At 41.2% G+C, this 25,047-nt stretch overlaps 1 protein-coding gene across 2 annotated transcripts in view; it reads left to right on the forward strand.

Annotated features, from left to right (window-relative positions):
• Positions 1-23,486, forward strand: part of ino80c (INO80 complex subunit C) — a 33,436-nt gene extending 9,950 nt beyond the window's left edge. Inside the window, exons 4-7 of one of the 2 annotated variants that reach the window (XM_072253525.1) lie at positions 3,775-3,885; positions 10,660-10,771; positions 13,058-13,125; positions 21,795-23,485. In XM_072253525.1, the coding sequence (XP_072109626.1) occupies positions 3,775-3,885; positions 10,660-10,771; positions 13,058-13,125; positions 21,795-21,926 (423 nt within the window). In that variant the 3' untranslated portion in view covers positions 21,927-23,485. Of the gene's footprint in view, positions 1-3,774; positions 3,886-10,659; positions 10,772-13,057; positions 13,126-21,794 lie in introns of both variants that reach the window. The other variant, XM_072253526.1, reaches the window with a different exon arrangement.
• The last annotated feature ends 1,561 nt before the right edge of the window (positions 23,487-25,047 follow it).

Genomic DNA, 25,047 nt, shown 5'->3' on the forward strand with positions numbered 1-25,047 from the left:
GATGTAAATAAGATTGAAAGAGTACGTAGAAAATTTACAAAGATGTTGTCAAAACCAGAGGACCTGAATTAGAAGGAAAGATTGAATAGATTAGAACTTTATTCCCTAGAATGTAGAGGATTGAGGGGAGATTTTGAAAGAGGTATACAAGTTATGAGGGGCATAGATAAGGTAAATACAAGCAAGCTTTTCTACTGAGGTTGGGTGAGACTACAACTAGAGTTCATGAGTTAAGGGTGAAAGGGAAACTTCTTCACTCAGAGGGTGAAATATAACTTCTGCACAGTACTGTACTGAATGTCCTCAAACACTGAACAAAGTAGAACTGCTGGTATGCTTTCTTTATGATCATATCAATGAGTTGGACCCAGGACTGCCCTCCGATGTTTATGGCCAGGAACTTGTAAGTGCTCACTCTTTCCACTGCTGACCCCACAGTGCGGACTGGTGCATGTTCTCACGACGTCCCCTTCCTGAAGTCGACAATCAATTCTTTATGTTGCTGATATTGTCTGCAAGATTGTTGTCACAACACTATTCAGTAGAGAGAATAGAGCAGTGGACTAAGCATGAAGGTGCAGCAGTGAGGAGATGTTATTACTGAACTGCACTGACTGTGGTCTCCTGATGAGAAAGTTGAGGATCCATTTGCAGAGGAGGTAGCAGAAAGTGGAGCAGGTTTGGAAGCTTGGTGATTAGTCCTAAGGGGATATTTGTGTTGAACGCTTAGTTGTAATCAGCTTGATGTATGCTTTGCTGTAAGTTCAAAGTAAATTTATTATCAAAGTATGTGTAGGTCATCATATACTACACTGACGTTTATTTTCTTGTGAGCATTCACAGTGGAACAAAGAAATACAATAAACCAGTCAAGAACTACACACAAAGATTGACAAACTACCACTGTGCCGATGCAAGCACCCCCGCCCCCCGAAAAAAAATTGAGAACCTGAATTGTAGAGTCCTTGAAAGTGAGTCCATAGGCCATGGAGTCAGTTCATTGTTGAGGTGATTGAAGTTATCCCCGCTTGTTCAGGAGCCTGATTGAAGTGTGATAACTGTTCCTGAAATTGGTGGTGTGAGACCTAAGGCTCCTGATCTTCCTTTCCAATGGTAGTAGCGAGAAGAGATGGGCATATTTGATGATGATGGGTAAACACGAGAAATTCTGCAGAAGCTGGAAATTCAAGCAACACACATCAAAGTTGCTGGTGAATGCAGCAGGCCAGGCAGCATCTCTAGGAAGAGGTACAGTCGACGTTTCAGGTGGAGACCCTTCGTCAGGACTAACTGAAGGAAGAGCTAGAAAGAGATTTGAAAGGGGGAGGGGGAGATCGAAAATGATAGGAGAAGACAAGGGGGGGGAGGGATGGAGCCAAGAGCTGGACAGATGATTGGCAAGAGATATGAGAGGATCATGGGACAGGAGGCCTGGGGAGAAGGAAAGGGAGGAGGGGAGGGAAAAAAATGAGACGATGGGCTAGGGGTATAGTCAGCGGGACAGAGAGAGAAAAAGGAGAGTGAAAGAAAGAATGTGTGTATATAAATAACGGATGGGGTATGAGGGGGAAGTGGGGCATTAGCGGAAGGTAGAGAAGTCAATGTTCATGCCATCAAGTTGGAGGCTACCCAGACGGAATATAAGGTGTTGTTCCTCCAACCTGAGTGTGGCTTCATCTTTACAGTAGAGGAGGCCGTGGATAGACATGTCAGAATGGGAATCGGATGTGGAATTAAAATGTTTGGCCACTGGGAGATCCTGCTTTCTCTGGCGGACAGAGCGTAGGTGTTCAGCAAAACGATCTCCCAGTCTGCGTTGGGTCTCGCCAATATACAGAAGGCCACATCGGGAGCACCGGACGCAGACTGGGAGATTGTTTTGCTGAACACCTACGCTCTGTCTGCCAGAGAAAGTAGGATCTCCCAGTGGCCACACATTTTAATTCCACATCCCATTCCCATTCTGACATGTCTATCCACGGCCTCCTCTACTGTAAAGATGAAGCCACACTCAGGTTGGAGGAACACCTTATATTCCGTCTCGGTAGCCTCCAACCTGATGGCATGAACATTGACTCCTCTAACTTCCGCTAATGCCCCACCTCCCCCTCATACCCCATCCGTTATTTATATACACCCATTCTTTTTCTCTCTCTCTCTCCTTTTTCTCCCTCTGTCCCTCTGACTATACCCCTTGCCCATTCCTCTGGGTTTCCCCCTCCCCCTTTTCCTTCTCCCTGGGCCTCCTGTCCCATGATCCTCTCATATCCCTTTTGCCAATCCACTGTCCAGCTCTTGGCTCCATCCCTCCCCCTCCTGTCTTCTCCTATCATTTTGGATCTCCCCCTCCCCCTCCCACTTTCAAATCTCTTTCTAGCTCTTCCCTCAGTTAGTCCTGACGAAGGGTCTCCGCCTGAAACGTCGACTGTACCTCTTCCTAGAGATGCTGCCTGGCCTGCTGCGTTCACCAGCAACTTTGATGTGTGTTGATGATGATGGATGTTGCTCTTGTGGCAGTGCTCCTTGTAGTTGTGCTCAATGGTGGGATGGCTTTCCCTGTGATGTACTGAGCAGCATCCACTACCTTTTGCAGGCTTTTTCATTGTTGGACATTGGTCTTTCCATACCAGACCATGATACAACCAGTCAGGATACTGCTGTTCATCAGTAGAAGTTTATCAAAGTTTTAGATGACCATGCTGAATCTGTGAAAATTTCGAAGAAAAGTACTATTGTGCCGCCTTTGTAGTGGTCTCGGGACAGATCCTCTGAAATGATAACACCAGGGAATTTCGAGTGTACTGACCCTCTCCACCTCCGATTCCCTAATGAGTACTGGATCATGGACCTTCAGTTTCCTCCTCTAGTAATCAATAATTAGCTCTTTGGTTTTGTTGATGTTGAGTGAGATCACTCAACCAGATTTTCAGTCTCCCTCATAAATGCTGATTTGTCACTTTCTTTGGTTTGGCCAATAACTGTGGTGTCATCAGCAAACTTAAATGTGGCATTGGAGCTGCACGTAGCCTCACTTGTAAACATAAGATGAGTGGAGCTGGGGCCTAGGTACACAGCCTTGTAGTGATACTTGTGTTGATGGAGATTGTGGAGCGGATATTGTTTGCAATCTTAACTGAATGGGGTCTGCAAGTGAGAAAATCGAGGATCCAGTTGCACAAGGAGGTATTGAGGCTTACGCCGTGGAGATTGACTCGTTTTGAGGGGACAATAGTGTTGATTGCTGAGCTGTACTCAATGAAGAGCACCCCGATACATTTATTTACATTGACCAGATATTCTCGAGCTGAGTAGAGAGTCAATAAAATGGCATCTGCTGTTGACCTGTTGTGCTGGTTGGGCATTAGCATGATTGAAACCTACTTGAAGCAACTGAGTACCTCAGACTGCCAAGTGAAAGGCGAAAGGTGTCAGTAAACACTCCAGCCAGTTGATTAGTACAGATCTTCAGTACTTGGCCATGTTCACTGTCTAGGCCAGATGCTTTCCATGGGTTCACCCTTCTGAAGGATGTTCTCACATAGGCCTTAGAGTAAATTCACAGCGTTTGTGGTTGTCTAGGTTCTCCAGTGCAGAACTATTAAAGCTATGTTTGCTGTAGACTGGGGTGGCAAATATAGATTCAATGCAACCAATTAGGATTTGCCTGAAAGAAAATTATTGATCAAACTTTGTCCCTGTACTGTTGATTTAGAAAGAAACAGTTGTTTTTTTTTAAATACTACTGAGAAATCAAATTTTTCTTTTGTTTTATAGACTGCCACATTGGATTCTATTGGTGAGAATAAAAGTGTGGCTGCAGATTCTAGTCCAGGACATGTAGAGTCTGCAGTAAAACCTCTGGCCTTTAAGGATCCAAATTTTGTTGTAAGTACTTTTGTCATTAGTAGTAATTCACTTTGCTCTTTAACCTTTGGCTGCCAGATGTAGCCTTTCCTTTCCATCACTCAAAATAGAATTCTAGTTCTTCAAGGAGCTTTATAATTGTCAATAGATTTTGTTTGGCTGAACAATTGGAAACTTACAGAGCTTTTTGGTTAATCCCAACTCTCACCTCTTGTGTGTGGTCTGCAAGGCTGTGCATGAAGAACTCAAGGAAGTAGAAGCAGGGGTAGGCCACCCGGCTGTCTCAAATCTGCCTTAACATTTAATATGACCGTGGTTAAGTGCCCAAGGTTCTCTTGCGTGTCTGTTTCACATAGTCTTCAATCCTTCCCTTTTCTTAGTTCCTTCGTCTCTAACACATCTGTTCCAAGGATACTGATTTCCTTTCCAGACATCAGGTATGCCGCCCTCCTTCAAAGAGCAGATGTTTCCTTCCTTCACCATTGTTGCTACCGTCACCAGCATCTCCATTTCCCAAACATCTGTGCTCACCCCATCTTCCCAATGCCTTAACAGTAATAGAGTTCCCCTTGTCCTTACCCCTTGAGCCTCCGCATCCAACACATCATCCTTCACAATTTCCACTATTCTATCACCAAACGTACCTTTACCTTCCCCCTACTCTCTGCAGGGATTGTTCCTTATGCAATTTGTCCTCTCATCCCTCCTCACTAATCTCCGTCCTGGCACTTGGCCCTGCAAGTGGTCAAAGTGGTACACCTCCTTTCTCACTTCCACTCATGGCCCCAAACAGGCCTTCCAGGTGAAGCAACATTTCACCTGCGAATCTGCTTGGATCATCTGTTGTGTCCAGCGTTCTCGATACAGCCTCTGCATTGGTGAGACCCGTCGTAAATTGGGGCACCACTTCAACAAGCACCCCTCCATCCACCAAAAGCAGAACTTCCCAGTAGCCAAACATTTTAATTCTGATTTCTGATCTGGCATGTCTGTCAATGGCCGCCTCTTTTGCCATGATGAGGCCATCCTCAGGGTGAAGGGGTGATGACGCCTATTCTGTCTGGGTAGCCTCCGACCTGATGGCATGAATATCGATTACTCCTGCTTTAAAAAAAAATCCTCTATTTCCCACTCTATCCTCTTGCCTCTTCTCACCTGCCAATTACCTCCCCCTGGGTCCACTCCTTCCCTATCTCCTGTGGTCCACTCTCCTCTCCTATCAGATTCTTTCCTCTCCAGCCCTTTATCTTTCCTATCCACCTGGCTTTACCTACTGTCCTTTCCTTTCCCGCCCACCAACCTTTTTACTCTGGTGTATTACCCCTTCCTTTCCAGTCCTGAAGAAGGGTCTCAGTCCAAAACATCAACTGTTTATTCATCTCCATTGACGGTGCCTGACCTGAGTTTCTACAGCATTTTGTGTGTGGTGCTTTATCATTTGTTTCCATTTTAATGGCTGGGAATAATTGCATTTGACAAGAAGAAATAACTTTTGTGTATAAATATTAATTTTATATTTGCCTTTGTCATGGATTCCTGTAGGTTTGTTTAAATAACCAATTAATAACATCTGCAGTGTTGTGTCATTTAATCAAAAAGATGAAAGATGCTTGCTGTATTTAAAATATACCCTTATTCTCCTACAATTTTTAAGTTTTTTTGTAATTATGAAACATTTGTTTAATCTTGCAATGTTTTGACAGTTTGCTGCAAGTAAGAAACCTGAAAAATAGAATTGTAACACAACAGTGCCATCCTAAAATTGTACTGTTCGTATTATGTGACCAAAGGGTGCATCTCAATATTCCTCCATATTTGTGTGACAAAGGCTGCTTTTTTCCAGTGTAAATGACTTTGAATGATGCTGCAATTGTAAGCATATTGCAGTAAGAGAGATACCAATTTGTCCACTCAGAAAAAGGCACATTGTCCATGCCAGCCATCGAGCATCCATCTATACCAATCCCATTTTTAGCCTTCCTTGCCCCAAAGCCTTTTCTGTCTTGACAATTCAGGCAGATACTACTTAAATGTTGTACATGTTTCTGCCTCCACCACCCCTTCAGGCAGTGCTTTCTGGAAACCAACCACCCTCAGACTCCCTTTAAGTTATCAACCTGTTAAATCTATGAATTGTACTCATCTGCTGTGTGGAAAAATTGCATATTGCACATAATATTACAGTGGTATGCAAAAGTTTGGGCGTCCCTGGTCAAAATTTCTGTTACTGTGAATAGCTAAGCGAGTAAAAGATGACCTGATTTCCAAAAGGCATAAGGTTAAAGATGGCACATTTCTTTAATATTTTAAGCAAGAAAACTTTTTTATTTCCATCTTTTACAGTTTCAAAATAACAAAAAAGGAAAAGGACCCGGAGCAAAAGTTTGGGTACCTGCATGGTCAGTACTTAGTAACACCCCCTTTGGCAAGTATCACAGCTTGTAAACGCTTTGTGTTGCCAGCTAAGAGTCTTTCAATTCTTGTTTGGGGGATTTTTGCCCATTCTTTCTTGCAAAAGGCTTCTAGTTCTGTGAGGTTCTTGGGCTGTCTTGCATGCACTGCTCTTTTGAGGTCTATCCACAGATTTTTGATGTTTAGGTCAGGGGACTATGAGGGCTATGGCAAAACCTTCAGCTTGCACCTCTTGAGGTAGTCCATTGTGGATCTTGAGGTGTGTTTAGGTTCATTATCCTGTTGTAGATCTTCGGCATTTTTACAGACGGTGTGATGTTTGCTTCCAGGATCTGCTGGTATTTTAATTGAATTCATTCTTCCCTCTACCAGTAAATGTTCCCCGTGCCACTGGCTGCAACACAAGCCCAAAGCATGATTGATCCACCCCCATGCTTAACAGATGGAGAGGAGTTAGAACATAGAACATGGAATAGTACAGCACAGTACAGGTCCTTCGGCCCACAATGTTGTGCCGACCCTCAAACCCTGCCTCCCACATAAGCCCTCACCTTAAATTCCTCCATATACCTGTCTAGTAGTCTCTTAAACTCACTAGTGTATCTGCCTCCACCACTGACTCAGGCAGTACATTCCACACACCAACCACTCTCTGAGTAAAAAACCTTCCTCTACTATCCCCCTTGAACTTCTCACCCCTTACCTTAAAAGCCATGTCCCCTTGTATTGAGCAGTGGTGCCCTGGGGAAGAGGTGCTTGCTATCCACTCTATCTATTCCTCTTATTATCTTGTACACCTCTATCATGTCTCCTCTCATCCTCCTTCTCTCCAAAGAGTAAAGCCCTAGCTCCCTTAATCTCTGATCATAATGTATACTTTCTAAACTAGGCAGCATCCTGGTAAATCTCCTCTGTACCCTTTCCAATGCTTCCACATCCTTCCTATAGTGAGGTGACCAGAACTGGACACAGTACTCCAAGTGTGGCCTAACCAGAGTTTTATAGAGCTGCATCATTACATCGTGACTCTTAAACTCTATCCCTTGACTTATGAAAGCTAACACCCCATAAGTTTTCTTAACTATCCTATCCACCTGTGAGGCAACTTTCAGGGATCTGTGGACATGTACCCCCAGATCCCTCTGCTCCTCCACACTACCAAGTATCCTGCCATTTACTTTGTACTCTACCTTGGAGTTTGTCCTTCCAAAGTGTACCACCTCACATTTCTCCGGGTTGAACTCCTCTGCCACTTCTCAGCCCACTTCTGCATCCTATCAATGTCTCTCTGCAATCTTTGACAATCCCCTACACTATCTACAACACCACCAACCTTTGTGTCGTCTGCAAACTTGCCAACCCCCCCTTCTACCCGCACATCCAGGTCATTAATAAAAATCACGAAAAGTAGAGGTCCCAGAACTGATCCTTGTGGGACACCACCAGTCACAACCCTCCAATCCGAATGTAATCCCTCCACCACGACTCTCTGCTTTCTGCAGGCAAGCCAATTCTGAATCCACCTGGCCAAACTTCCCTGGATCCCATGCCTTCTAACTTTCTAAATAAGCCTACCATGTGGAACCTTGTCAAATGCCTTACTAAAATCCATATAGATCACATCCACTGCACTACCCTCATCTATATGCCTGGTCACCTCCTCAAAGAACTCTATCAGGCTTGTTAGACACGATCTGACCTTCACAAAGCCATGCTGACTGTCCCTGATCAGACCATGATTCTCTAAATGCCTATAGATCCTATCTCTAAGAATCTTTTCCAACAGCTTTCCCACCACAGACGTAAGGCTCACTGGTCCATAATTACCCGGACTATCCTTAGTTCTTTTCATGAAATTCTGCACCCTTTTTTCTCCAAACGTACCTTTGCTCATAGCGGCCAAAAAGTTCATTGAAAAGGTTCAAAAGAACATCTAAACAAGCCTGATGCATTTTGGAAACAAGTCCTGTGGACTGATGAAGTTAAAATAGAACTTTTGGCCGCAATGAGCAAAGGTATGATTGGAGAAAAAAAGGGTGCAGAATTTCATGAAAAGAACCCCTCTCCAGCTGTTAAGCACAGGGGGTGGATTAATCATGCTTTGGGCTTGTGTTGCAGCCAGTGGCATGGGGAATATTTACTGGTAGAGGGAAGGATGAATTCAATTAAATGCCAGCAAGTTCTGGAAGCAAACATCACACAGTCTGTTTTTTTTAAAAAGCCGAAGCTGAAAAAAGGATGGCTTCTACAACAGGATAATGATCCTAAACACACCTCAAAATCCACAATGGACTACCTCAAGAGGCGCAAACTGAAGGTTTTGCCATGGCCCTCACAGTCCCCTGACCTAAACGTATTCGAGAAGCTGTGGATAGTCCTCAAAAGAGCAGTACCTGGAAGACGGCCGAAGAATCTCACAGAACTAGAAGCCTTTTGCAAGGAAGAATGGGTGAAAATCCCCCAAACAAGAATTGAAAGACTCTTAGCTGGCTACAAAAAGGGTTTACAAGTTGTGATACTTGCCAAAGGGGGTGTTACTAAGTACTGCCATGCATGGTGCCCAAACTTTCGCTTCAGGCCCGTTTCCTTTTTTTGTTATTTTGAAACTGTAAAAGATGGAAATAAAAAAGTTTTCTTGCTTAAAATATTAAAGAAATGTGTCATCTTTAACTTTATGCCTTTTGGAAATCAGGTCATCTTTTACTCGCTTAGCTATTCACAGTAACAGAAATTTTGACCGGGGTGCCCAAACTTTTGCATGCCACTGTATAAGTGTGGCCTAACCAAAGTTTTATTCAGCTACGGTATGACTTGCCAACTTTTATGCTCAAGACACCAGTCATCTCCTCCTTTACTTTCCTTAGAATTTTGGGATAAATTGCATCAGGCACTGGATTCATCACCCAACATTGCTCATTAGTATCAACATGCCCTGGAATATTAATACTGTATATCCCTCCAAAATCTCACTGTCATCCAAATAGTTCCCCTTGGAGAGTACCAATGCAAATTGCTCTTCTGGTATGTCTCCCATTTCCTCTGGCACTATGCCTTAAATGTCCCTTCCCTTTCCCTAGGTACGTTCTTGCTCCACATGTATGTATAAAATGCTCTGGGATTTTCCTGAATTCTATTTGCCAAGGATGTTTCTTGGCTCCTTTTAGCCTTCCTAATTTCTCGTTAAGTTCTTTCCTGCTTTCTTTGTTATCCTCTAAAGAACTACCCAATTTCAGTTTCTTAAATAATATATAGCTTTCTTTCTCTTTTTAACTAAAATTATGATTTTTTTAAAAAATCTTTCCTCCTCATTGGAATGTGCTGGTCCTAAACTTAAATCAGCTGTCCTTCAAAAGATTCCCACGTGTCAGATGTGGACTTGCCTTCAAACAACTGCTTCTGATCAGATTTCTCCTCTTTGTGCCCAATACAACAGTATTGGTCACAAAGAGCCTTTCCCCAGTTTGACACTTTAAGCCAAGAATCAATCTTACCCTTTCCATAACTACCTTTAAAAACTGTGGAATTATGGTCATTGTTGCAGAATGCTCCCCCACTGAAACCTTGATCACCTCGCCAGGCTCATTAAAGGTCTAGTATGGTCCCATCTCCAGTTATTGTTTCAAGAAACCCTCCTGGGAGCACCAAACAAATTCTGCCCAGTTGAGCCTCTAATTTCTGATGGTTCCTCTGGTTTAAGGATATTTCTGACCCCTCAGCTCATGTTGAGAATGCTAAAGATGAAGAGGAATGTATGAGAATGGTGTATTCTGGTGAGGCGTCTCTGCATCTTTCATGATATGCCTGCATGTCTGTTCCTCCAGCTCCTATATACCTACTCAAAGGCTATAGTATAACCCCATCTTTATTTACCCGTATGGCCTTGCTGAGCAAACCCTCCAAAATGTTCTCTCTTAAATGCAGTCATGACATTCTCTCTACCTCTTTATATCCTATTCTGTTATGTCCAAAATTTCTGTACATTGGAATATTGACCTACCATTTTACAACTACAACTAATTCTGAGCTGTTTCATGGCTTGTTTAATTAGCTAATATTAGTATTTTCAGCATGGAATTAGCAGTTCAACAGGGCTTCCTTTGGGGAAATTTGTAGTCAAGCTATTCTTATTGTGCTGTGTCAAGTAAGCAGTTTGAAAATATTAGTATTTTATTTGATTCTCTTCATTATTTGGACGCAGTAGATAGACATTTATATGGTTTAATTTATTTGTTCCTGAGCAGGTTCTGAGTGATATTTTTGAAACTATAAATCCAATGTTTGTTGATCATGTGAACAGGTTGAAGCAAGTGTTATTTCCAAGAATAACACAGTAAATGTGTATTGCCTATTGCAGTTCTTTTGAAATGGTCTCTTAATTTCTAGCATTCTGGCATTGGCGGTGCAGGTGCAGGCAAGAAGAGCCGTGTCTGGAAAAATCTGAAACAAATTCTTGCAGCAGAGAGAATGCTACCATGGAAGCTAAACGATCCGAACTGTAAGTTCCTTTGACAGTTTATTACATTTTCAGAATATGTCCAAAATGTACGTTGAAGCCTGGCAAGATTTTTGTAGTTGTTGTTAACACAGGTTCTACCATTTTTATTTTCCTCCATCTGCATTTTCACTGCAATTTCCCTAATCCCTGAGAAACTTGTGTTTGTAATTTGGTGCCTACAATAGATCAAATAAGAATCAAACACGTGTTCTTTCTTCTCTTGTATATTCAAGAGAGCTGTTTTTTTAACCTGATTCCAGAATGATTTAACAACTTTTTACATCTTCATAACTTATGCAAAGTTTGTTTTTAAATTATTGAGGAAAAAGCATTACCATAAGAACATATGATTAATTAAAGCATCTCGGGGTTGACTACAATAAAATTATTATAATCGTAGGCTTTTGAATAATGGATATATTAGATTTAGTAATAAAATATGATCAATTATAAACATGGCAAAATTAAATTTTCATTTTAGAACATTGCTGATATTTATTTTATTAGAAAAATTTCCATAATGCTGAAATTTCTTACTTGCATTTTACAATCAGCATATAAATTAGTAGTATTTCTACTTTGTAATTGTGGGTTGAAGTTTTGTCACAAAAGTGTAATAAGCGGTGCTGTTATTCTGCTGTATGAAATTGACAGATATTCAGAATCGGATTTGATATCTCTGGCATATGTAGTGAAATTTTGTTTTATGGCAGCAGTACTTCGCAGTACATACTAATAAAAGAAACTATGAATTACAATAAATATATTTTAAAAATTACATGAGTAGCACAAAAATGAGCAAAATAAATAGTAAAGTAGTGTTCATGGGTTCATTGTCCATTCAGAAATCTGATGGCAGAAGGGAAGAAGCTGTTCCCGAAACATTGCATGCATCATCAGGCTCCTGTACCACCACCTTGATGGTAGCAATTAGAAGGCGGCTTATCTTGGGTGATGGGGGATGTCGCCTTTTTCAAGGTGTCTTTTGTACTTGGGAGGATAGTACCCCTGATGGAGTTAGCCGTGTTTACAACTTCCTGCAGCTTTTTCAGATCCTGTGTGGTGGCACCTTCATACCAGATTGGGATACAACCGGCTAGAATGAATTCCACAGTACATCTGTAGAAATTTGCGAGTGGCTTTGGTGGCATATCAAGTATCCTCAAACTCCAAATGAAATATATTCACTTTCCCGCCTTCTTTTTAATTTCATCAGTATGTTGGGCCTAGGATTGATCTTCAGAGATGTTGATACTCAAGAACTTGGAACTGCTCACCCTTTCCACCTCAGGTCTCTCGATAAGAGTGGGTGTGTGTTCCCTCAACTTCAATTCCTGAAGGCCACAATCAATTCTCTGGTCTTACTGATGTTGAGTGCAAGGTTGCTTTTGCAACACCATTCATCCAGTTGATCTGTTTTGCTCCTGTATGCCGCTTCGTCCCCATCTGATATTCTGCCAACAATAGCTGTGTCATTGGCATTGTCAAGGTGATCCAAGGCCGAGTAGAAAACTAAGATTGCATCTGCTGAAGATCTACTGTGCCGAAAGACAAATTGCAGCGGGTTCTGGTCCTTGCTTAGACAAGAGGTCTGACCATGACCAGCCTTTCAAAGCACTTCACAGTAGATATGAATGCAACTGGGTGATAGTCATTGAGGCAGCTCACCCTGCTCTTGGGCACTGGTATAATTGTTGCCTTTTTGAAGTAGCTGGGAACCTCCAGCTGCAGCAGTGAGAGCAGTGAAGATGTCTTTGAATACTCCAGCCAGTTGGCACAGGTTTTCATATCCCACCAGGTACACCATCCACACAGCTATTGATAAAGTCAGGGACAACTGTGATGTATTCATTCAGATTCAAAGATAAATCCCTGAATGTTGTCCAGTCCACTCAAAGCAGTCCTATAAATACTCCTCCATCTCACGACTATGCCTTCTTGGTCCTCACCACTGGTGCTGAGGTCTTTAGACTCTGCCAGTACGCTGGGAGTAGAATATTTTAAGCTTTAATATTTTAGACTAAGTTAATAAGATTGTGTAAAAACCCAATTTATTGTGAGAAATGAAATTGTTTATTGAAGGAGTATGTGGTCTTGATTTTGGCGGTGTGGTCATAGTTTGAAGATGTGCAGAAATCTGGCTTTCCTAGAATATTACTAGAAATAATATTTTTGAGCGATTATTAGTGTTTTCAAAATACATAACCCCATGTGTTTTTATATGTTTGTAAAAATGTCATGTTCACCTAGTCAGGTGTTGATTTCCCATTTCTTTTGAATTTTCAGATTGCAGCATAGATGCTCTTCCTTCCTTTAAACCAGCCAAAAAGTACTCAGATATTTCAGGACTTCCTGTAAGTAAAGTGCATTGTTTTATTTCATTGCATTGAGTTAATGGAAAAAGGTCAATCTTTTATGCAATGCTATTCTCCAAAGTTAGGCTACACCACGTTGTTTGTACCTCAAAGGCTCGATATATTTTCCCGAATAATGAAGTAGTGACAATTTTCATTATATGGCCCCTTTAAAATAAAAAAAAATGTGCTTTTGAAACAAACAAAAAAAGTTCAAATGTCTGGGGAAAAATAGACATTTACAAAAAACAAATGCTTCACCAAATTATTATTTAAAGGAGCTGGTGGGGGGTGCGGTTCACTGATAGCATGGCCACAAGTAAACATCAAATAGACACTGGTAGCTAAAAGCTTAGTGAGGAATGAGAACATGAAAAATATAAGCAAAAGGTTATGATTTGTAACTAATTGATGAATAAGCTTCAAAATGTATGTCATAATGTTTCTTTGCGATGTTATACATACAATCATGAAGGGTCTTGACAAATTTTGCTTGCTTTCATGTGAGAATTTAGAACTAAGAAATCACCATTTACGAGTAAGGGATCATCCATTTAAACCGGAGTAAGCAGTATTTTCCTGTGAAATAGTTGTTTTTGAACCCTTAACCTCAGAATGAGATGGAAGCAGTGCCTTTGACTATTTTCAAGGGAGCAATGCATAGAGACGCTTGATAAATAAGGAAGTGAGAAGACATGAATATGGTGGTTAGAGGCAGGTCAGTCAGAATCTTATTAAATAATCGAATAGTACTGGGGCCAAATGACCTACTCCTCATTTTAGGTGCCTCCTGTCCTTAATAAAGTAGCCACTGAGTGTATGTTCATGGTCTTCTGCTGTAGCCCTTCCACTTCAAGGTTCAATGTGTTGGGCATTCAGAGATGTTCTTCTGCACACCACTGTTATAACTCATGGTTATTTGAGTTGCAGTCACCTTCCTGTCAGCTTGAATCAGTCTGGCCATTGTCCTCTGACCTCTCATTAACAAGGCATTTTCACCCACAGAACCGCTGCTCCTTGGATTTTATTTTTTGTTTTCCACACCATTCTCTGTAAGCTCTGTGTGAAAATCCTAGGAAATCAGCAATTTCTGTGGTACTCAAACCACTGCAACTGTAACCAACAATCATTCCACAGTCAGTGTCACTTCGATCACATTTGCTTCCCATTCTGAGGTTTGGTCTGAACAACTGAACCTCTTGACTGTGTCTGCATGCTTTTTATGTACTAAGTTGCTGCCTCACAATTAGCTGATTAGCTATTTGCATTACCGAATAGGTGTAGCTAATAAAGTGGGCACTGAGTATTATATAATACATATTGGAGATAAGAACACCATTGAGATAACAAAATTCATTAATTGAGTGAATCATTGTAAAAGTTTCTGCCAGTTTTCTTCCATCATCTCTGATAGCTACCATTATGAACAGTTTTCATTGGTGTGGACTCTTATTCTATTTACAGGATATTTTTGTGCAAAGATAAGTGAGCAGGTAGATTATTAAGGAGATAATGGAATCTAATTCTGCCTTTATTGTGTATGTATGCAGTCTTATTTTTCTGTCTCCTGAAGACCTTGATTGTCACTACAATTGCAACCAAAGAGGGCCTGACGTATTTAATGTAAAACAGCTTTTAAAGTAGGATTGTATTTGTATAATGCTTTTCATGACTTGGAATGATAAGCACTTTACAGCCTATGAAAGCTCTTGAAGTATGGAATCACAGCAGCTCGCACACACGTAATAAATATACAGGTTTCCCCCGCCATCTGAAGGTAGAGCATTCCTATGAAACGGTTCGTAAGCCGGAATGTCGTAAAGCGAAGAAGCAATTACCATTTATTTATATGGGGAAAATTTTGTGAGCATTCGCAGACCCAAAAATAACCTACCAAATCATGCCAAATAACACACAAAACCTGAAATAACATATAGTAAAAGCAGGAATGATATGATAAATACACAGCCTGTATCAAGTAGAAATACTTTTCCACAATCATTGCCTGAACTGTTCTCTGTAGCAAAAATCTCACGCAAGCACCGTCGGCAAAAACACGGCGCGAGCGCTCTCCAGTAACCTTTAAGCTAAGAAGCTGCCAAATCATACCAAATAACGCATAAAAATACACAGCCTATATAAAGTAGAAATAATGTATGTACAGTGTAGTATCACTTACGGGAATCGGGAAGACATTGAGCACACTGATGGTGTGTTAGGCTGAGTTGTCGGAGGTTGGGATGGTGCAGTGGCCCCCACCCTCTGGGTAGTGATCCGATACCGATCCGTGAAGCATGCAGTGGTACAGCGGTAGCTGGAATGCACTCAGCACATCTTTAAGAAAAAAGCTGAAATAAACAAGCTAATTAATTAGGTGCTGCCCGGCTCGTAACTGTCGGCCCAGATCAGGGGCGACGCAATTGGCAATCGCCTCTGATCTGGGCCGACATTTACGTGCCGGGCGGCACCTAATTAATTAGCTTGTTTATTTCGGCTTTTTTTCTTAAAGATGTGCTGGGTGCCTCCCAGCTACCGCTGCATTCTCTGCGAATCGGAATCTGTCCGCGGCTCAGGGGTTGGGGTGGTTGGACACTGAGGTGTCGTCTGTTTCCATCAGGGCAGGCAGGTCACCTTCTATGCCTGCCTCGATGTCGAAGGTCGAGGTTTGTCATCTGCTGAGGCTGATTGGAAGGCTTGCTTGACTGCTTAGCCTCGCGCGTTTTTTAGATCATACAGTTCTTTGTAAGGACTCAAACTAACCTGCAAATATGCCCTAAACCGACGTACCCTTGCAAAATTAAAGTTGTACTTTATCATTGCAGCGAAAATCTCACGCAGTTGCTTCACATTCAGTTCCTTTTGGTCCGTTCGCTACTGCACTCAGTTTCAATTGTTATCCTTTCCTCTTCCAATTGCATCAGCTCTTCATCTATCAGTTCTTGGTCATGGGATGCCAAAACCTCTTCAACATTATCTTCATCAACTTCCACAAGCCAAACTCACTTTGTCCTTACTTCGTTCACCACGATCGAAATGCTTAATTATGTCTAGTTTTACAGTAAGTGTAACACCCTTACGAGCTCTTTCAGGCTTTTCTGATACCTTAGAACTCACCTTGCTAATGGATGCTCACAGGCACGTGTTTAAGCAATGCTGGCTAGAATGCAGTTCTGAATCCGGGGGAGAGCGGCTACTCGGGGCGTGCGCTGCCTTTTTTTGCGTGCTGCTGTTTTCGTAACAGTGTAAACACTTTCTGTTAGCAAAAACAGGGAGCTAATGTAGGTCTTTCGTAACAGCGAGGTTTCGTAAAGTGAATGTTCGAAAAGCGGGGGACACCTGTATACAAAAAGCAATCTTGCCAGCATGTTTCCAGCTGCCACAGAAAAGTCATACAATGCAAAAATATGTTATACTTCCGTTTTACAACCTTGTGTTGAGTGAATCATAATTAGATGCAAATGGTCATTTTACATAGATTTATCATCTAAGAAACTCAGCATAGCTTTTTCATTCTTTTACCCTATACTTCTGTTTACGAAGTCCATGTTGCCATTTGCTTTTTTTAAAATTCTGTCCTTCATAGACTTCCTGTATAGCACTTGTTCCCTCTCATTATTGGATCTGGTTTAGAATTTTGCCAAATAGTCTCTTGTTTTACCTGCCTAATATATCACATCACAGTACAAGAGTTTTCACTATCTATGTACTGTACATATCCATTCCAGTTAGCAATGTTCACTGATAACCTCATTGTTATCATACATCCAAACTTGTCATTTGTAAATTTTAAAATTTTACCTTGAATATTCATGCTTGGTTGTTAATATGTATTAAAAGCAAAGTTCCAGCATTTTTAATCTGGTCATGGGAAATGGACATCACAGGCATTGTCTGTATTTATCGTCCATCTCTCATTACTTGAACTAAAGGACTATAAAGAGTCAACCACACTGATCTCGGTTTATTGACCAAAGTGGATAAAGAGGGCAGATTTACTTTTATGAAGGACATTATTGAACCAGATGAGCTTTGAAAATTAAGTAATTTTATTACTGCTGTTATTGAAGCCCTCTTTTTCTTAAATTTCCATTTTTTAAAATTTAATCCTTGTATTTAAATACCTCAGCTGCCTTGAAGGGATTCATGCTCATCTCTGCATCAGTGGTCCAGCCCTCTGGGACATTTACCTTCCGTTGCAACAGCAAATGGAGCTTTGCTTTGTAAAGACGAGTCAGGTGGGGATAGAGGGCATATGTGAAGAGGTAGATGCCAAAAGTAGCCATTGGTCATTCTGTAACTTTTTCAGGCCACCTTTATATAGTGGGAAGATTTACTTGTATACACCTTCATCTCTAAGCAATCTAGGATTTAACTTGTCTGGGCCAGGTGACTCATTCACCGTAATGATGACCAGAATTTTCAGTATACTGTCCTTGTCAATTTGCATATCATCTAGTTCTACCTCTCTTACTCAGACCTAGTTATTATCCTCTTGCTGAATTTAACCCAACCGTCTCAATAGTTGTATCCACACTTTGCCTGTTTATTCAGTAAAAATTGTTCTTAGAAAGGCTTTCAGGTTCCCTTTCATGTTAACTGCTAGTATGTTTTCCTGTAGCTTCTTTCTCACTTTCATATCCTTTCTCACTTGCCCTCTATTTTCTATATTCAATCAGTTCTGGCTTTTATTATCAATCTGGAATATGTCATGTTTTATTTCAATCTACAGGACTTTAAGCCGCAATTGTTCCATTACTCCATATGTCTGGTCTCGCCCCTATACTTGTTCCTAGAACAACAGCAGAGTCTCTCTTTATTTCACCCTGCCAGCTTCCATATTCAGCACATTAACTTGTATAATCTCCATTCTCTTCATGTAATACTACAACCAGACAGATGTTCTCTTCCCTTGTAATGTAAGAGTTGCAACACCTGCCTGTTTACCTCCTTTTCCCATTATCCAGGCACCCAAGCACTTCCTCCAGGCGAAGCAGTGTTGTATTTGTATGATATTCAATAAAGTTTTCTACATTGCGTGCTTTGGTGTGGGCTGCTTTACCTTGGGGAATGCAATTATATGTCCATTTCACTTATCTGTATCCAGAACATTTGTCCGGCCTAGAAGGACAATCCTAAGCTGTCAGATACTATCATGCTCCCAGTTTGGCCTCTTGTACTGTTGGATAAAGAGTAGCATCTGTGATGAGGTGGAGACCAAGAGAAAATGACCATCAACCTGAAACCTTTTGATTCTTGTGCACAAAATCTGCCTGACCTCTAAATATTTCCAGCGTTTTGTTTTTATACAATCAGTTTAGAACTTTCTAAAGTTCAAAGTATGTATACTATGTACAACATTTAGATTTGTCTCCTTACAGGCAGCCACAAAAAAGAGAAACCCTAAAGAACCCAGTAAAAGCAAAGACTGTCAAACACCCAATGTACAGAAAAAAATCAAATCTTACAGGCAATAAAAATAAGCAAATAACATTCAGAACTGAAGTTCATGAAAGTGAGTCCACAGCTAGGCTTGCTGGCCTGCTGATTTCCTCCAGCATTTTGTGTGTGTTCCACAACGAGGAAGCCAGTAGCAGCTGGTCCAGGAGCCCATTAGTTGCAGGCCACAGCCTCAGTTCAGCACAGAAGCAAGTAAACCTCACGGAGGAGCAGGCTGAACATCGGCCTGTCCCTCACCGCCGACCTCAGTGCCTTGACCTTTTCAATCTGGCCCAGCACTTAAATTGGCAAAATAATGGGTTGTTCTCACTCCGAGCAGAGCTCTGCCCCTTTTATATGCTTTAGGGCCCGGGACCCACTGCCTTGATTTGGTCCATACCTGACCTTTCCAATTTGGCCCAGCGCTCAAGTCAGTCAAACCTCGGCTTTTTCTTGGCTCTTGGGCCTGGGGCCTGCCACCTTGACTCTGCCTCACCTCAGTTCTCCTGCTTCGAATCGCCTCCAAGTCCACTCCTGCAGACAAACCTCAGCTTGTTCCTCGCTCTGGGGCCTAGGGCCCAGGCCCCACTGCCTCATTTTGGCCTGTAATGCCATGTCGCACCTGTGCTGCACCTTTGAGACTTCAGTTCACACCGCAAAAATGCCAAGTCATGCAGGCGAATCAAAAGTTCAGCTCCAAAAGGGAAGTTACAGGCTATTGATTGTAATGATTGGTTTTGAGAAAAAGTGTAATTTATAAAGTAGTTAATAGTTGTTTTTGCTGCCAGCAAGAATTCTCTGCACTTTACCAGTGCCATCTTAAACCAGAAGTTCTCCAAAATGCTTTGGAATTTGTGTCAATTTGTGCTTTTAAAGTTGGTGGGTAAGAATCTTGAGGGATGTTGGACAAATGTGCAAAAATAGAGTTGATGCCTATAAGGCCCTAGTAGTAACCTATGTCCATGTAGAATTACAACAATCACAACAAATGAAGGAGCCACACTGTAGATACAGAATCATATTATAGAGCCAAGGTATATAAAGTGTATTCAACAAATGATTTGGTAAGAATATAATTAATGTGAATTTTTAATGAGGGAAGAGGTACAGAGGATGGTACAAATCAAGGATTGTGAGAGTCTGCAACTACATATAAGGACTTGTTTTCATTCTTTATAAGTGCTGATTAATTATGCAAGAATAATTCACTCTCCTGGAAAGTTGTCTGAATTTTTATACAATTGGACTTACTACCATACGTTACTGCTTTTTTGTTCAGAGATCTATAAACAAAAGAACAGAATAATATAATTTTTAATTCCTCATAAAAGAGCTGTAAGAACATTGCTGGACTATAAGTACAGGTGGCCCCTGTATCATGGCCATTCAATAACAGAAATTTTCCTTTGTACATATGTCACTACCAAAAAATTTGAACTACAGAATAAAAAGATTACTCTCACAGCATTTATATGATTTAAAATGTAAATACAAGATCTATTTTTCCAGCTCTTTTCATAATATTTGCACAGATGTGGCTTTGTGTTACAAAAATTTCTGATGTGGACCATTTTCTACAAGGGGCTTCCAGTAAATAAAATGAACACCTCCATGAATGTGTCAGGGTGAGGATGAATTTGTGCTCTGATTGTGCTACTTTAAGTGTTAGCAATAAATATGTCAATCATGTAGCAATGCTGGAAATTTTTGTACTTTTAGGACAATGTCAGGAGCTCCACTCATAGAACAAATTAACTATAACATGAATGCCAACAGAACAATTTCATTTAATCAACACACATAAAAGTTGCTGGTGAACGCAGCAGGCCAGGCAGCATCTCTAGGAAGAGGTGCAGTCGACGTTTCAGGCCGAGACCCTTCGTCAGGACTCACGTCAGGTCCTGAGGGAGGGTCTCGGCCTGAAACGTCGACTGCACCTCTTCCTAGAGATGCTGCCTGGCCTGCTGCGTTCACCAGCAACTTTTATGTGTGTTGCTTGAATTTCCAGCATCTGCTGAATTCCTGTTGTTTGAATTTCATTTAATAAGGCTTTTGTAGATCTGGCAAATTGGCATTGCTGTGTTGATATTTGGAAGACAAATAAGTAACACTGAGTTTGTAGCTGGAAATATTCACTCAGTTCAAATGGGGAACTCGTGACAAAGAATGAACGAGTGTAGGATTCATTCCATGCAGTGGTCAAGGAAAAATTTCATCTGTGAATTTGCCATGAGGTTGTAGGAATAAAGAAGCTTCATGCCAAGAATTGAAGTGCGGTGTGTCATTGTAGTAGGGCTGTTCAACTTCAACACAGAGAAGAGAGTTGGAAAATCATTGCATCAAAAGCATTGGAACCCCAAGACTCAGCATGCTACAGGCTGTTAGTTTGTTCAATTAACTGACTGATGCTTGGACTTCAGATGAGAGCGTTTATTGCTTTCAGAGAAGTAGGAGCAAGATCTACATAACAGAACATGTTGAGAGTAGAGCAGAAAATCACATAAATCTGAGCAGGAAGTTGAAAGAAAAAGAGATCTGTGAAGCAGTGGTGGCAACCAGTTTACGTATGTTGTGTAGCAGAGGGCTGTGGTTGAATTAGGCCAGTGGCAAGGGGTTGAGAATAATACAGGAGAAAAAAGCAATCAAAGTTACTGAATGTAGAAATGGAGGTAGCTATGAATTATATATGTTAAGCTTGTGCTAAAATAATGTCATTTGTGTTCTCGCACAACTACACTGCTAAAGATCGTTGGAGTCAGAATAGTTGAAACTTTCAAACCTCACCCAGTGGCAAGTGTTCATTTGACATCCATAAAACATTGACACAAGCCTCATTGACTCCCTTCAGCTAATTCATGCAAATTGTACTACAGATGCTACCTCCAAATAAACTAATTGTCATTAAATTCTCATTTTAAAACAAATGACATGACTGGTGTGAACTTGTAATAATGCAGTTTTACAAAGCATCAAGTAAGCACTTGTCCAAAATCAAGATGTACTGACAAATGGAATTATTTAAAAACCACAAAATGAAACAAAAACTGAGCAATACTGTTACTCAGTATTGAATGGCCATCAATTAAATACAGGTGAGCTGAATGATTCTATCTTCAGCTTTTTTATGATGTTTGTGCACACCGTGTGTTAAAATTTTCAATATAGTGACCCAATTTGTGTTTCATTCGTTTGTTTGGCATGTAAAGTGATTTTATTTTGCTTTTCTCTTACAGGCTAGTTATACAGACCCACAAAGCAAACTTCGGTTTAGCAGCACAAAGGAGTTTTCATATATCCGGATGCTTCCTTCAGACATTGTGACTGGTTATTTGGCTTTAAGGAAGGCAACAAGCATAGTACCATGAAATATTACATGGAATATTTTTAAGATAACTGAAAACAAGCTCAGATACCAGAAATTTGCAGTGACTTATGACATTTTGGAGTTCATGTGTTCACTACTGAAAATTCAAGTAACTTGTTTTAATAACAAAGACCTGAAGTGAATTAATAACAGAAATGTGAAGATACCTTTTCAAACTACAGATCCATGAGTGGAAATCTCTTGGGAGTATAAAATATGCTTAATGGACGGTTCATATTGTAATTTTTTTCTGTAAGCCGTTTAGTTTTGAAAGCTGTTATCATAAGATCTTCAAATGGGAAAGCTTGTTTAAAAATCTCAGCACCTGCCAGGCCCAGTTGTGTTGTGATCAGTGGCAAAAATTCCATTATATGGCCCTGTATCAAAGACTTGTTGAAACCAAGTACACATTCTGGAGCAAAGTCAATGAAATGAGGTGGTATAATAAAAATGTAAATGTCTATGATTAGATTTTTAGCTCACTAGAGAAATGATCTGAGTACTGGATATCTACAGAAACACACTTCAAGCTGTTAATTTTTTTTCATTCCTTGGTCCATTAGCATTATGAACGTAGAAGTACAGAAATTTATGCCACTGAACAAATCCATTCAGTCCACAGTGTTCTTGCTGTGTAGGAAACAGACAATTAACTTAATTCCAATTCCTGATTTTGGCCCATTGTACTGTAGGTTATTTCAAGCACTCATCTAAATGCTTTTTATATGCATCAAGTTTCTGCCCTTGTCAGTTTTTCAAGCATGAAGTTTCAGATCTCTTGCACATTGTATGTGGGAAAAGCATTTCCTCAACTCTTTTGCAAACCTCTTTCCAATTACCTAGTTATTGACCTCACAGCCAGAGGAAACAGGTCCTTACCGTCCACTCCAGTTTATCACAATTTAGTGCACTGCAATTAAATTTTCTGTAAGCTCTTCCTTTCCTAAAGAAAACAATTCCAGCCAGACAAATTCATTTTCGGAGCCTAAATGTTACTCTACTGACAACGCTGAAAATTATATTGATTTGTACCCTACAATGCAGAGACTCTAAAACAGATAAAAAGAGAAAATACTGGATGTACTCAGACTTAAGGCAAGTATGAAAACCACCTTCCCCTAGGGTATTCCTTTTATCGCCTGACCAATATTTTATTCAGTTTTACCTTGACCTTTCAAGTTTTGTATCCGTTAGTTTGATCAACTAAAGAAAATCTCTGCCTTAATGTTATTTATGTGTCCTCCTTCCAGTGGTCTGTGAACATAAATATCAAGGGCATTCTGTTCCAACAAACCTCAATATTATTTATTGTGCATTCTTGTTTGCCTTCCAGATGTATTTTAGGCTTTTCACACTTTAATTCATTTTGCTGATTTTATTTTCTCTCTGTTCATCCGACAAGACAGTCAATATCTGCTTTGTCTTCTCAGAGCTGCAGTCATTTTGCATACTCTTGAAAACAATTTGTCTACTTTACAGAATTACAAAAAGGTTACAGCATAAGAAACACACATCAAAGTTGCTGGTGAACGCAGCAGGCCAGCCAGCATCTGTAGGAAGAGGTGCAGTCGACGTTTCAGGCCGAGACCCTTCGTCAGGACTAACTGAAGGAAGAGTGAGTAAGGGATTTGAAAGTTAGAGGGGGAGGGGGAGATTCAAAATGATAGGAGAAGACAGGAGGGGGAGAGAGAGAGCCAAGAACTGGACAGGTGATAGGGAAAAGGGGATACGAGAGGATCATGGGACAGGAGGTCCGGGAAGAAAGACAAAGGGGGGGGGACCCAGAGGATGGGCAAGAGGTATATTCAGAGGGACAGAGGGAGAAAAAGGAGAGTGAGAGAAAGAATGTGTGTATAAAAATAAATAACGGATGGGGTACGAGGGGGAGGTGGGGCCTTAGCGGAAGTTAGAGAAGCCGATGTTCATGCCATCCGGTTGGAGCCTACCCAGATGGAATATAAGATGTTGTTCCTCCAACCTGAGTGTGGCTTCATCTTTACAGTAGAGGAGGCTGTGGATAGACATGTCAGAATGGGAATGGGATGTGGAATTAAAATGTGTGGCCACTGGGAGATCCTGCTTTCTCTGGCGGACAGAGCGTAGATGTTCAGCAAAGCGGTCTCCCAGTCTGCATCGGGTCTCGCCAATATATAAAAGGCCACATCGGGAGCACCGGACGCAGTATATCACCCCAGTCGACTCACAGGTGAAGTGTTAGAGAAAGCAGGATCTCCCAGTGGCCACACATTTTAATTCCACATCCCATTCCCATTCTGACATGTCTATCCACGGCCTCCTCTACTGTAAAGATGAAGCCACACTCAGGTTGGAGGAACAACACCTTATATTCCGTCTGGGTAGCCTCCAACCTGATGGCATGAACATCGACTTCTCTAACTTCTGCTAAGGCCCCACCTCCCCCTCGTACCCCATCTGTGACTTATTTTTATGCACACATTCTTTCTCTCACTCTCCTTTTTCTCCCTCTGTCCCTCTGAATATACCTCTTGACCATCCTCTGGGTTCCCCCACCCCCCTTGTCTTTCTTCCCGGACCTCCTGTCCCATGATCCTCTCGTATCCCCTTTTGCCTATCACCTGTCCAGCTCTTGGCTCCATCCCTCCCCCTCCTGTCTTCTATCATTTTGGATCTCCCCCTCCAACTTTCAAATCCCTTACTCACTCTTCCTTCAGTTAGTCCTGACGAAGGGTCTCGGCCTGAAACCTCGACTGCACCTCTTCCTACAGATGTTGCCTGGCCTGCTGCGTTCACCAGCAACTTTGAGTGTTGCTTGAATTTCCAGCATCTGCAGAATTCCTGTTGTTGTACAGCATAAGAAGGCAGTTTGCCCATTTGAGTCTGTGCCAGGTGAAGCAACACTTCACCTGCGAATCTGCTCGGGGCTGTCAATTGCACCCGGTGCTCCCAATGTGGCCTTCACTAGTTTCACACATTTATTTTTTTGCCAAAGCTCTGCTATTTTTCCTTTTAATTTTCATATCTAGTTATTTTTTGTATGTTTTGATTAAATAAAGATCATGATTGGAGAGGAAAATTTTAAAACTGGGGCTTAGCACTACAACCTGTGGAGTCTGGGTGCTATTTTCCAGTCACCAAGAGTT

This window comes from Mobula birostris, chromosome 3 (assembly GCF_030028105.1).
Source record: "Mobula birostris isolate sMobBir1 chromosome 3, sMobBir1.hap1, whole genome shotgun sequence".
Lineage (NCBI taxonomy): Eukaryota > Metazoa > Chordata > Chondrichthyes > Myliobatiformes > Myliobatidae > Mobula > Mobula birostris.